This window comes from Peromyscus maniculatus, chromosome 1 (assembly GCF_049852395.1).
Source record: "Peromyscus maniculatus bairdii isolate BWxNUB_F1_BW_parent chromosome 1, HU_Pman_BW_mat_3.1, whole genome shotgun sequence".
Taxonomy (NCBI): Eukaryota; Metazoa; Chordata; class Mammalia; order Rodentia; family Cricetidae; genus Peromyscus; species Peromyscus maniculatus.
The window spans coordinates 119,317,360-119,331,289 of record NC_134852.1 but is presented as its reverse complement, the minus strand read 5'-3'; the positions used below and the strand labels follow the sequence as shown (position 1 = coordinate 119,331,289).

The 13,930-nt window shown below is 49.7% G+C and overlaps 1 protein-coding gene across 13 annotated transcripts in view; it reads left to right on the top strand.

Moving 5' to 3' along the window:
* The window catches only part of Trim66 (tripartite motif containing 66), a 65,492-nt gene extending 55,745 nt beyond the window's left edge, over positions 1 to 9,747 (top strand). For 10 of the 13 annotated variants that reach the window (XM_076549993.1, XM_006978565.4, XM_076549991.1 and 7 more), the window contains 10 exons: positions 3,408 to 3,926; positions 4,063 to 4,255; positions 4,996 to 5,056; positions 5,485 to 5,659; positions 5,946 to 6,235; positions 6,591 to 6,717; positions 7,461 to 7,535; positions 7,800 to 7,952; positions 8,361 to 8,579; positions 9,485 to 9,747. In XM_076549993.1, the coding sequence (XP_076406108.1) occupies positions 3,408 to 3,926; positions 4,063 to 4,255; positions 4,996 to 5,056; positions 5,485 to 5,659; positions 5,946 to 6,235; positions 6,591 to 6,717; positions 7,461 to 7,535; positions 7,800 to 7,952; positions 8,361 to 8,579; positions 9,485 to 9,544 (1,872 nt within the window). In that variant the 3' untranslated portion in view covers positions 9,545 to 9,747. The remainder of the gene's footprint in view (positions 1 to 3,407; positions 3,927 to 4,062; positions 4,256 to 4,995; positions 5,057 to 5,484; positions 5,660 to 5,945; positions 6,236 to 6,590; positions 6,718 to 7,460; positions 7,536 to 7,799; positions 7,953 to 8,360; positions 8,580 to 9,484) is intronic. The other 3 variants (XM_076550010.1, XM_076550004.1, XM_076549998.1) reach the window with 1 other exon arrangement.
* The last annotated feature ends 4,183 nt before the right edge of the window (positions 9,748 to 13,930 follow it).

The window sequence follows — 13,930 nt, the reverse complement described above, 5'->3', positions numbered from 1 at the left end:
CATTAATCATCAGATATTCTGTCTGTAGATAAGGAAATACAGGTTATGAGAAAGCTCTGGCAGTGTACCACCAGGACAACTAAGAGACAGCTCGCCCCTGCAGTATCCCATGGGTCCCTCACTGCAGAGAACAAGGCTAGCTGTAGACTCACTGAGAGGCTCACAAAAGACCCTACAGTGAGTATTCTGGCAGTAGCAGAGAAGAGGAGATAGGGCCAAGACAGAGCCCAGTGGACGCACTGGAGAACTCAGCCACACTCAGTCACCAGCCAGAAAGCCACTGGATTCTGGCCTTGATCCCTTTTGCTGGGCTCTATGCCTAATTCACTTGGGTTGGCGCATCCGCTCATCCTTGCTCTATAGACTACTTAGCAAATTAGAAAGGTTTTACTAAAGACTGAACTACCAAGCAACACACAAAAAAGCACTCTTTTCCATGGAAAGATAAATAAGAAGTGCTTAAATCACATTTTTAAAACTGAGAAGACTAAGGAAACACAAACTTTAAAAGCTGATAACTAATAAGGAATAGGGTAGGGAGAAAAGAGAAAAAATTGGTAACATCAAAGAAAAGAAAAAGGTGAAGGTCACGAGAGACAGAAAGGGGAGGAAGAGCAGATGAGGGAAGGCTGAAGAAATTGATGTGCAGAGGGTGGAATGTAGGGAAGAGGAGTCAGTGGAGTCAGGCCCTGCCTGAGTGTGTTCTGAAGGTCAGAGCTGGACTCACAACTAGGAAGAGCTCCCTCGAGTGTCAGGGTGAATCACTGAAAGGGTCCTCGGCAGCAGGATGTTACCAGGATGACTATGCAAACTCATCCAGCAGGGCCAGCTATTGACAAAAAGCCAGAAACATACAAAAGAAGAGAAAGAAATGGTACTACTTAGAATACATCACCTAACATGTGCACAGAAAATCTAGAGTGAGTCTAGCAAGGAATCAGGGTTCAAGATCGACACAATCAATTGTATCTCTATGTACAATAAAAAAGAGAAATGGAAAACATTAAAGATCATGTTTTATGGAAACATTAAAAACTCAAAGAGACTTCCTGGGCCTCATTTGTTTATAGCAAAGGCCTCTGCAACACAACCCTACGGTGGACAGCCGAGGTTTACAAAGGCTGCAGTAGCAGACCAGACATTCTAAGTGTTGACACAGAATATGTCATTTAACCTTCACAGTAAGGATGAACTGAGGCAGTCTATGTAGAACCCTAGCAAACTGCTTTGTATGTAATAAATTCTTACTAAACTTCAGATCTCCAAAGCCAGTCATGATTTTTAGGGAAAACTCGGAAATCAGTCGTGAGTGGAACTAAGCTGCTGTTTACTCAGCTCAGCATTTGTAGAATCAACAGTCCCACAGCATTGCTTTGAAATTTCAATTAGCTCATTATTTCCTGTGTTCACCCAGATGTTGCTCTTGGGTCTAGGAATAAAGGAATAAAGTGAGTAAACAAAAATAGACCAAAGTTTGTGCTTTGATGGAGTTTAGTTTCATAGGGGAACAGTATCTGATCACTGTATCTTGGATGTGCCATGAGGTTGAAAGGACCAGTTTTATGGGAGCAACAAGTGGGTGGGGATATGGTCTGGGCTAGAGGATGAAAGAACCTTTGTCACACACACACACACACACACACACACACACACACACACACACACACACACACACACCCTGGCAGTGGGGAGCTGAGCTTTGAAGGGCAAATGAAACAGGGATGGAACAAGGAAAATGTTCTGTACAGAGAAGGCAGACTCTCTGGAGGGGGTGAGGGCTGCCAGGGGCATCTGACTTGTTTCAGGAACTAAAGACAGTGTCTGAAGGCCTGGATTACAGAGAATAGGGAGGGGGTTGTTCTTTGATTTGTGGCTGCTAAGGGTGAGGGCACAGGTCACCTGGGTCTTGGGAGTCTCTTCAGGATGTTTGTTTTCATCCTGAGGAAAGTGGAGCACACTGCAGGGTTTAATGAAAAGGCACGCCGTGGTCTGATGTGTGTTTCCAACTGTCTCCACTGAGGAGGCCACTCCTGTTGTCTAGGGAGATAGGACCGAGGGCATGCTTTGTCACTGTCTGCAGAGGAAATAATGGGTATGTCTCAGTTACAGGGCCTGATGTAGCTGGGGAGCAAGGAGGGATGCCCCTATGATGCTCCCTCTAGCGTCTGTCTTACAAAGCTGAGCCACCAGGGATGATATTCACGGCGAGGAAGGCCATCTTTCTTTACTAGGGAATAGCTTTATTACCCTTATATGGAAACCTGAAAATGTAGTCAAGAGTTTACTGCCCTCAGGAAATTTGAACACTTCACACATGGGGGAAAGAATGGCAGATTTGGGACATTGATCTTGAAAGTTTAGAGGTTCATGCTCTAGTGTTTTCCCTTTGATTTTCAAAAGTAGACAAATTGGTATATATTCAGTCTTTCTTTTTTTCAAGAACAGGCTTATAAAGTTCTAAATTCATGAAAATTACATTTAAAACTGATCTCCTTTTTTCTCACCCCCCATCAAGTCTGTTACTTCAACCTGAAAAACTGCATACAATCAGTGACCAAAACCACCCATGTCTTCAACTCCTTTTCAGTGACGTGTTAAGTCCCTTTTTCTTAGGACCCTGGGTAGTTAGAGTTCTGTTGGAACAGCCCCACCCCCTCTGATGGCTGCTCCGCTGGGCCATGTTAGGAGATGCTCTGGAGCCCCCTTCCTGTGGACATTGGCAGGTTCACCAGTGCTAGAAAAGGCCGTCCACTCCCTTGATGAAAGGCACCAGTCAATGCTAGTACAAGCTGCAAGCTTGCTGCAGGCTCTGGAGTTGAGCTGGGTTCCCCCGGACAGAATGAGGCCCCCTGGAACCTTGGCATGCTTTTAGGGAGCATCTCTGAAGCAGATCACAGTTCGAAGTTTTCATAATTTCTAGCCAGTTTTATGTAGGAAAGTATCCCATGAGATCCCTTCAAGGGAAGGATGGGAAGTCACAGGCGGTATTAGTCAAGACCGGAAATGTGAAATTAGAAAGTCCCTATTAACCCTTTGCTTAAGTAGAGGACAACGGCTGGGGGATGCAGCCCCATGAGGCATGTGTGGACCTCAGGTCAGGTGGTAGATTCTCTCCTTTTCTCGTTCTGTCTCTTACTTACACACACACACACACACACACACACACACACACACACACACACACACACACCTTAGCTTGCATCTCCCTCTATGTCATAACCTATGCCATAATCTAGTAGCTTCCTTGGTGGTGGGAACTGGGACAGGATTTCATGAGCTGCCTTAGCTCCCAGTGGCAGCCCCTAAATGCAGGCAAATGGAATCTCAGCGCTCTTGTGGACTGGCTCTCGCCTCTCTCCCTACACTTGCGGTTGACAGCCCAACTCTGCCCATGCCTTTTTCTGCAGCACTCCACCTCAGTGAGCATCATGGGCTTTTCCAACACTCTGGAGATGGAGTTGTCATCTACCAGGCTGGCGAGGACCATAGAGCCGCAGATCCACAGAGTGAGCAGCCTGACAGCTGGTCCCACCCACACAATTCCAAGCCTGCTGAGTGGCCCACCCCAAACTGTGTCCAGCCTGATGAGTGTCTCAAGCCATGCCGTGCCCAGCTCAGCCAGTCACCTGCAGCCTGTGCCAAACCTTGTGCGTGGCACGTTCCAGTCTATGCCCAACCTTAGGGGTGATTGCTCCCAGGCCATTACAAGCCTGGCAAGCAACCACTCGCAGGCTGGGTCCAGCCTGGTGTCTGGGCACACCCAGGCTGTGCCGAGTCTGGCCACTTGTTCTCTGCAGGGCATGCCTCCGGTTTCTGACATACATTTGGAGACGAGATCCACTTCCAGTCCTGGTTCTGGCCAAATTGCAGAGAGCCTGGGCCCCAAGGATGGGTCTGAGTCCTCCCTGGGGAATGCCCTGTGTAAGGTAAGTCTCGGGAAAGTGGCATTCAACTTTTGCTTATTGTGAAGCGAAAGCTTGGCCATTGGCAGCCTTATCTTAGCAGTTTTGCTGATGGCCAGAATGTCTGATTCCATTCTTGTTGACTTTTCACCTTTGGCAGATGGAAAGTGAGGATTGCACTCGCTTCACAGACTCCGTAGGACAAGGCTCCACAGCCTCCAGTCTGGATGTTTCCAAAGATTTGGCTATTTCCTCAGAACTGGAGGAACCAATTAACCTCTCTGTGAAAAAACCTTCCCTAGCACCGATGACCAACACGTCTATTGCTCTACAACAGTACCAGCACCCAAAAGGTGAGACTTAAGTGCCTGCTTTTCCTGTTGGCCATAGACTTGAGCAGGCCTCTCGGCAGTCTATGGAGATGGAGCAGTCTATTTCGTAGGTACTTAATACATACAGGAACAACGGTAACCACCAAATGAACTGTTTTTCTCTTTTCTCTTTTTTTTTTCTTTATACTGACAGACCAACTGAAAAAAGTATTGGCCCATATTACATAAGTAATATCCCCTTATATTTTATGCAACTACATCAACATTTTAGACCCAGCTTTGCCCAAGGAAAGTACAGAGGGCAGTGTTAGTAAGTGGGCGTTCCTGTTTGTGCCTCATCACTGTTCCCTGCCCGTCTGTGTGGACTGTGTTGTGCAGAGGATCTGGTCCCCAGCGCTGGTGCTAGAATCTCCACACTAGTGAGGCTGCAGAGAATGCCAGGAGGTCACACCAGTGTATCGGAAACAGGTTGTTTATGAGCTCTTAGAAGATGGATTTCAGTGCCTGACTCAGCTCTTACCTCTCAGCAGCCTCTGAGTATTATTATCTGTGCTAATCTTTGCCAAAGATGATGGCTTTCATCCTCCCTCAGGAAGGAGACCCATAGTAGGGTTGTCCCCACCATGAATGAACACACTTGGTAACAATTATGTGGCAGATGTATGACCAAAAATCCAAATAACAGAAATAAGTGGAAGGCCTAAGTGACATTTGTTGCCGCAAATGTATGTCATAGCTATTTAACTTGTCTTTTGTCTTAGAATATGAGAATTTTGAACAAGAAGCCTTAGAGCTGGATACAAAGGAGAATTCAAGCATCAGGTAATGACTCTTGGCCGACCGTCTTACTCTCAACTTCCTGTCCTGAGAGGTTGGCACAGGATGTAGTCCTATATAAGAACTAGAAGCAGAAATTTATCTTCACCTGCCGTCACCACCTGCTGAGCCTCAAGTGGGGTCCATGGGTTGGGTGCCTATAGCAGCTATGGGAGAGTTCCAGGCGTTGTCAGGCATGCACTCTGTAACTGTCCTTCCTCTTCAGGGAGCCTTCCTTTAACTACAGGCCGTACCAAAGGTCTTTCCAGTATTTGACAGGGTTGGCTGGGCAGAGCTTGACCGGAGGCAGAATGTGGACCTATAAAGGGTTAACTGAGGAGGCTGTTCATTTGTGGGATCACGAATGAGCCTAACTTAGAGACTGAGGCTATCTGGGGCTCCTGATGAGACCCAGGGTGTCTCTCTTACCACAGAGCCATCAGCAGTGAGCCCAAGATTCCCTATGTGCGACTGGAGAGGCTCAAGATCTGTGCTGCCTCATCAGGAGAGATGCCTGTGTTTAAGCTGAAGCCCCAGAAGAACAGCCAGGACGGGAGCTTCCTGCTGGTGATCGAGTGTGGCACCGAGTCCTCTAGCATGTCCATTAAGGTACCGCTTGGTTCTGCTCGGCCCAGGCGAGGAGCCTCTTTGTTGCTGCTAGAATACTTGCTTTAGGGCCTTATGCGAACCTCAGTGGGACTGGAGCTAGCCTCGTCCTCTGCTGCATGGCATCTGGGAGATACAGCAGGGTTGAGCTGGGCCTTGCTGGCTTGTGGTCCTGGAGTAGGAGGTCCTCATAGGAAGTACTTAGTGTCTGTCAGTCTCCCCCTACCTCACCCCTGCCACCATTTGCCAATACTGTGCTCCAACTGCTCAGACTCACTTCTTCCCCAAGGTCAGCCAGAACAGCCTGCCTGATGCCACCCACGGCCCGGGTCTGGGGGGAAGAAAGGTCACTGTCACCTCCCCGACTGGGCAGCGGCCACTGGAGGTGGACAGTGCATCTTCTGAAGAACACAGACTCATTCCCCGAACTCTGGGAGCCAAGAAGTGCACCCCAGCCCCCATAGAGAACGAGGACTTCTGTGCTGTGTGTCTCAATGGTGGGGAGCTGCTGTGCTGTGACCGCTGCCCCAAAGTGTATCACCTTTCCTGCCATGTGCCAGCCCTGCTCAGCTTCCCAGGGTGAGTCATCCTCAGGGCCAGGCCACAGTGCTCCCAGGGTGGCCTTACCTGGGCCGGCACCAAGTCTGGTCCTGTGGATTGTTGGGCCCTGCAATCGTGTGCCTTCTGCACACAGATTTGTCCTGTACCTAGCCCTAGCTCCCACCTAACCCCTGTGTTTGTTTGTTTGTTTTCCCAAATTCATGGCATCTTGGTTTATCTTACTTCTTTCAAGCCTGTGGCTAGCAGGCCATTCCCTTTACTGAGGCAGGGCTGGGGACACAGTTTCTTACGTCATCACCCCCTTTTCTGTGCCTATCTTGGGCGGAGGGTCAGGGAAGGATGCTGAATTCTAATGCCCTCACCTGCTGTGCAGGGGGGAGTGGGTGTGCACCCTGTGCCGCAGCCTGATGCAGCCTGAGATGGAGTACGATTGTGAGAATGCCCGCTACAGTCAGCCCGGAGTGCGGGCACCTCCCGGCCTGAGCACCAATGACCAGAAGGTAGGGAAGGGTTTGGGGAGCAGAGTTTTCTATGTGAGGCAGCCCTTTGTGCCTACAGAGGTTGAGTTTTTTTTTCCCAGGGGGATGGCGAGCCATTTTAGGGGGTGGGCTTTGTGACATCACTGTGACAAAATGCCTGAGAAAACCAACCTCAAGCAGAACAGGGTTATTTTGACTCATGGTGTCATCCCATGGTCACTTGGCTTCATTGTCCCCAGGTCTGTGGTGAGGCAGAAACAGTACAGTGGGGAGCATGTGGGAGAGCAGAGTTCAGAGAGAAGGGGGCTCCAGGGACAAAATATACCCTGCAAGGATGTGACCCAGATGACCCACTTCCTCCCACTTGCTACCACCCCTTAAAAGTCTCACCAGCTCCCCACAGTCCGGAAGTGGATTGATCCCTGTGCGAGGCTGGAGCCTTCATGGTTAAGTCAGCTCCTAAAGGCCCTGCCTCTGAACTGCTGCCCTGGGACCAAGCCTTCAATCCACGAGCTTCGGGGAGGGGGAGGGATGGAGGACATTTAAGGCTGTGTCCTGGGCCATGCCTGATGACGTGGCCTGTGGGACTTTTATGTTATTGTCCTCACCCCAGCAGTTTCCCTGTGGCCTGGGAGCCCACGCTGCCTTCTTAGGGTGGCTGGCGCCCTGAAGGCCAGAGGCAGACCGCTCTCAGGGTTCCATCTCTAGTCCTCATTGAGGTGGAGTCAGAACTGTGTGCCACTTGCCGCTTGTGATTTCTGCAGAAGTGTGAGAAGCTGGTCCTGTCTCTGTGCTGCAACAGCCTCAGCCTGCCCTTCCACGAACCAGTCAGCCCCCTGGTAAGCAGGCCCCGTGCTTCTGCCTGCTGCCCTCGGTTCTGCTCAGGGAACGCCTAGGGGTCAAGGCCATTCCTGCCGCTTCCTCTCCCTCACAGCTGCTACTGCATTGACTTAGCAAGTGACACCGCTTCCTTTTCCCATCCCTCCTTTCTCCTACTCTTTCACTTATATTCTAACTCACTCTCCATTTCCTCCTGTTTCTTATCTATCCCTACCCTCATTTTCTCCTCCTCATCTCCCCCTCCCCTTCTCTTCCTCCCCAAGGCCAGGCATTATTACCAGATCATCAAGAGGCCCATGGACCTGTCGATTATCCGGAGGAAGCTACAAAAGAAGGACCCCGCTCACTATACTACTCCAGAGGAAGTGGTGTCAGACGTGCGCCTCATGTTCTGGAACTGTGCTAAGTTCAATTATGTATGTTGGGTTTGTTTTCTCCATTTCACAGTGACCCTAAGATTGTCATGGCTGGGGGCAGATGTGGGCAAGAGAGTCTGGGAGCAGAGTCCTGGGGTTTGCTATGGCTTAAAAGCCCTCTCCCAAATGTGGGCCCTAAGCATGGACTCAGAAGGATGGGGCGGGGGGGGGGGGGTGGTACTAGTAACTGGCCAATTGTGGGTATCTACCAAGATTACTTCTCTTTATGAACTGTTACCAAATGGGTTATCTTGAGTCCTAGAAGAATGTACCAAGCTCCAGGTCTCTCAGGCTGAGATTCCAAGATGGGCCAGTCAGGCTTGTGCTACTTGTATCCCTTCTGATGGAGGGGCATAGAGGAGATGGCCTGGTAGAACAGGCTGGACCACTACTTTCTCCCCTCATTAGCCTGACTCGGAGGTTGCAGAGGCTGGTCGCTGTCTGGAAGTATTCTTTGAGGGCTGGCTAAAGGAGATCTACCCAGACAAAAGCTTTGCCCAGCCCCAGCAAGAGGATTCAGACTCTGAGGACGTATCTGGAGAGAGTGGCTGTTCCACCCCCCAGGGCTTCCCGTGGCCTCCCTACATGCAGGAAGGCATCCAGCCCAAGAGGCGGCGGCGACATATGGTAAAGAGCTACTGCCAGCCAGTGGGCAAGGTGGGTGGGTGGTGGCGCTGGCAAGGGGCACCTGGGGAGCATGGGAAGAGCATGGACCTATAAAACCTTCACTCTCAACCCCTTAGCATAAGAGAAAGGTAGGGTGGTATGGAGATCACCAGCTCCAGTGATCAGTGAAGGCTGCAATTCAGGGGGGCCCATGTTCCTGCCTAGGGTCCTCTACCAAGTTCATGGACCTAGGGTGAAGAAGAGGTGTTCTGACCCCTGGCTCAGTACTGGTTATACTACACGGTGACTGTCATGCCCATATAAAGAGAGCTACCTGACATCAGTGTCTTAGTCCTACTTGGGCTAGAGGGAAAAAAGAAGGGACCCTTTAAGCTCCTGGCTATAGGAAGGAAGCTTGCAACAGAGAGGCTTCTAGGACCTCTGGCTGTCTCATCTGTGTAGACCTGAAAGATCAGTCTCCTTCCCTGCCTCCTCCCTCCCTCTGCCGACTCCTTCCTTCCCCCTCTACTTCCTTTCATCCCCCTTTCCATCTTTCCTTTATGAAATAGGGTCTTACTCTATAGCCAGGCTGGATTGGAACTATCTAGAGAGACCAGGCTGGCCTTAAACTTGGGACAGTCCTACTTCTTCCCCCCAAGTGCTAGGGTTACAGGCATGTGCCTCTACATGCAGCCATTCTGTTAAATTCCACTGAAATGTGCTGCTGGCCACCTATGTGCCAAGGTCTCTCCAGAAACCCCTGGTTATTTATAACACTCAGTGCATAGTATATAGGGCCCTTAGTGGGCTCTGCTGTTCCATTTCAGGGTAGAATACATCAGCTCTAGGGAGCCCAATCCTGACTCTGGCCCCCTTTGGTTTAATAAATCCAAATTTGAGTATTCCAATTTTTTCTTTTATCTCAGGAGAATGAAAAGACAAAGAGAATGTCATTTCGTCTGGCCAACAGCATCTCGCAGGTGTGAGAACTGGAAGGAGACGGGGCACTCTGGTGGCCGATGTCCCACCCTCTCGACCATCCCTCCCCATCCTTCAGCTTATTCTCTTCAGAGTGTGGCTGTGAGATGAGTCTTGTTGAGCGGATAGCGCTCCCTTCATCATTTGCATCTCTAGCATTTATTTGGGAGCCATAGTGCATCCACCATAAAGAAGATTTCAGTAAAACAGGGCCGAGGGAGGTGTTCCTCATTGCCAGAGTAACCGACATACAGGTTCCATGCCTCGAGGCTCAGGAGGACCTGGCTTCCTTATGAGCTCTCTCAGGTGAGGAGAGCAGACTTGGCTCACCTCTCAGCAGCCACGGCTCAGGAGCACTGTGTGTGTCTGAACTCGTGGCTTAGAAGCGGGTACAAGGAAGAAAGCGAGGTTTGGATACATGGCAGGCCTGCGGTCCCTGTCCCAGCACAGCCAAAGACTGTCACGGTTTGCCTTTGCTCGTCCTGTTGGGACAGCGGCGTCTGCCACTGGCAGAATAATGGAGGCTTCTCGAGGCCCTAGGTCTCAATTGGTGCCTATTTGGGTTCTAACGGTTTTCAGGGTATTTGCTGTTTACGCCCCCTTTCCTGAGTAGGACTTAGGTGGTCACTGTGAAATGCTGTGTGGGGTTTGGCACTCTTGCCTGAGCTAGGTGGCAGTGTAAAGGCCAGATTGCACTCACATCCAGGAGATGCCAGCTTCCTAACTCTGGGCTGATAGCACTTGAGAACCTACCTTCTCAGAAGTGACTGTCATGTGTGTCGATGGCTCTTCCTTGATCATCTCTATTCAGACATCTGCATCTTGAGTTTTACTTGGGAGGAGTGTGAGGTGGTGTCTGCTGCAGGTACAGAGTTCCCTGGCAAGAACAGCCCACAGTCAGTGCAGTGTGCTGGGCCTCTTCTCCTGCCCAGGATTCTAGTTCTCTCCTTTTTCACACAACCAAAGATCAGAATTGTGGCCATGCTGCTCACAGCCCGGAAGCAGCCAACGCTCTGTCACCCTTTTTTGTTGGAGCTCGGAGAAGACAGTGGTGACCCATAGGAGTCTAACCTGGGCTAAGGGCAGAGAAGGGGGAAATTGAGAGGTGAGAAGCCAGTGTCCTTTAGTGACCCTGAGGTAACTCTAGGGTCGTAGTTCTTACAGAATGCAGAAAGGCATTCTGGAAGCCATGGGAATAGAGTGGTGTAATAGAGCTGCAGGCCGCATTGTAGACAGATCTCCACAGTGTAGGCAGGGTGTTTTGGAGGAAGCCTCTGAGACATATACAGGGACAGGCTTCTTCCTAGGCAAAGGCTTGTTTGAGGAAGGACCTATTGATTATATTGCTGGTGGAGATGGCATCCCAGTGGCCTGGTCCTGAGGCATGCCGTGGTTGATTTCAGGGGACTCTCAGGCCATGGCTTTGTTTGTTTTGAAGAGGTGCAGTTTAAGGAAGTGATTATTCACAGGGCATTTGCTGGGAAGCAATCTTCTTTTTACCAGAAGGCTTTTCTTCTTTCCCTGTGAGTCAAGAACAGCACTCAGTCTCTTCTGCACTGGACTGAGGGAGCCACTTCACTTCGAAGCCCCGCCCACTGCCTTGTCATTCAGCAGCACTGCCAAGCTCTCTTTAGTAGATGGGCTTCCATACCCTGCTCTCTAATCCAGGCAGCTGAATCTTCAGTTCATTTCTAGTCCTGGAACCTTTGAAAACAGGCTTTGCTCCTGAGGTTCACAAAGCTTTTTGGTTGGGGCCCTGGCTATTTCTCCTTTAATTTTTGATTTTTGCATCTTTTTCTCTGATTGGTCTGGTGAGGGTCCTTCTGTTCATACCTTCCTAATTCTGCTTTGGGCATCTTTCCTTTTGTGGCTCATAGTCCATACTTCATGGTGTTTGGCCCTGGAAAGCCACTGAACACTATGATAGCCTGAAACCTGACACAGCCTTTCCTGGACCAGCTGGAGACTGTGCCTATGATATGGAAATGCCTGGCTCAAAGCCTCGTTTCCCCTTCCTTGGTACAGCTTGTAGCTAGAGTGCGTCCTGTTGGAACAAGGATCAGCTTTGGGCCCAGAGATCTTGAAAATGTGGTAGGCAGTCCTCTGTTCCCTTTCCACTCTGGAGCCCCTCTGTGCTGAGAGGCTCCCTCTGGGCATGTGAGCAGGGCAGATAGGAGAGAGGGGTGCCTTTTCCTTCAAGGATGCGAGGCCCTGGCCCGTCGTCATTCCTTCCCTACACTCACTAGCCCATGGAATTTTTCCTGGAACCAAGTTTTTAAAGTTATCTTAATTTTTTTCTTTGCATGCAAAAAACAGAACTGGAAGTTTAAGAAATCTAAAACAAAACCAAACACTTGTTCACTAAGTAAGTTTTGCGCTTTGGCTCTTCAGCATTTTTATTGAATCCTGCAGTGACTCATTTCTGTATGGTCCCATCATAAAGTCAGGCTTTTTGGTCCCGGACAAAGTCATGCAATGGAAACGCAGTGAATTCTGGTTGTTCTGCTGCAGTGTGCAGCCCTAGAAAGACAAGAAACTTCCTTTTGCTGCGCTGAGAAATGTGCTAGTGGGAAGACTTCCATAGACACAAGGGGATTTTAGTGCAGAAATTGGTACAGGATGGACTTGGAAAGCATTCTTTCACAGAACTTGGGTAGGTTGATCCTCCTGAATTCTAGCAACAAGTACAAGCCTGCTGTAGGAACCTTGTTGAATGGCAGCTGCCAGGCCCTCCTTGGACATTGCTCCGTGGTGACACTGTTGGAAACACAGTGAATGTCAGTTTCCTATCCCCACTTTTGCCACAGGTCTTTGTGTGCCTCTTGATATCTAGTCCCTCTTTGCAGCTGGTCTCCGCTGCACCCCTGCTTTCACCGCACTGGTCACTTAGTAAAGTTCTGGGCCGAGTCTTTGCTTCTGTGCCCCTCTTCTCCAGCCCCGTTCACTGCTGTGCACATTCCCATTCCCTTTGTCCAGATCCGTGACCGCATCCCTCTCCCCTCTCCCAGACTTTCATTCTTCTCCAGGATTTCCTCCTCTTCCCAGCGTGAACCCAGGGCCCAGCACATAGGTTCTTATTAGCATCTTGAACTTTCCTAACCTCCCCACCTTCCACTTTCTCCATTTTTCACATCAGCCTGCTTTCTGTTCCTTTTTGGCTTCTAAGCATGGCAGGCTCAGAGCCACAGCCTCAGTATTGATTGGGAATTCTTGAACTTGGTATTACTCTTCTTTCTGATATACGTCCTTCATCTTTGCTGTTATCCAGCGACTTAACTTACCATCTGCTTCATTGAAGAGCGCTCCTAAGGCAAGCCCCCTCCCCCATATGCTTCTTCCTATTGACCAGTGTGTGTATCCTGCCTCACTTACTTCCTTGTGCTTCTAGTTCTGTATTATCTGAGCCCTGATATGTCCTCCAAGGCTCTGTTTTTCCCTTTCTGGGCTCTGCAGGCTCTCTCCATTGCTTACCTCTACACAGCCTACCAAAGTTATCTCTTGATTAAAAGAAAACTGTCATATCTGTGTCATAGACCTTTTCCCCTGTCCATCATTTTTCTCTTAAAATAGACTATTTGGCTGGACATGGTGCCACACATCTTTAATCCCAGCACTTGGGAGGCAGAAACCAGAGGATTTCTGGGAGTTCAATGCCAGCCTGGTCTACAGAGTGAGTTCCAGGCCAGCCAGGACTACACAGTGAGACCCTGTCTCAAAAAACAGACAACAGAAAGAATATTTTACTTTGATTCTTCTTCATCTTCAGTCCTCTATAGATTTTCATAAGAGGCACTAGTGACCACCCAGTTGCCAAATGAAATGAATGCCTTTCATTTCTCAACGCTCTCAAACTCTGCACAGCACCTCACTTCCCCACCATTCCCCTCACGAGCACCTCCTTCATTCAGCTTTTAGGATATTCCAGGTTGCTACATTATCTGTATCTCAGCCACGAAGGCTGAGCTTGTTTGAAACCTAGATAGAGGATGTGCCTGGCTGTCGTCATTTCCTCCTCCAGAGTCCGGGTAAGCAAGAAGAATCACAGCTGTTCCCACATCCTCCTCTCTGTTTCAGTCGCTTTTTCCTGGGTTTGCTTCTCCTCTGGTGATCTTGTTCATGAGCACCTGCAGAGAATTCTGCATCTGTGAATCCCTCCCTCTGTTGCTCCCAGGAGAATGGAGAGCCAGCCCATTGGTTAAGAGCCCCCACCTCGGTCAGCCTAAGTGAGGGTTGGATTTTGCAGCATGTAATCTGCCATCTGGCTCAACTGAGTTCCCATGCTGGTGGACAGCTCACCAGTATGATCTGTATCAGTTGGAACCTGCCTCGGTCAGCAGGGAGCCATGGATCATGGGAAGGTATGCTTCCATGCCTGATTCAGTGCTGCAGCCAGG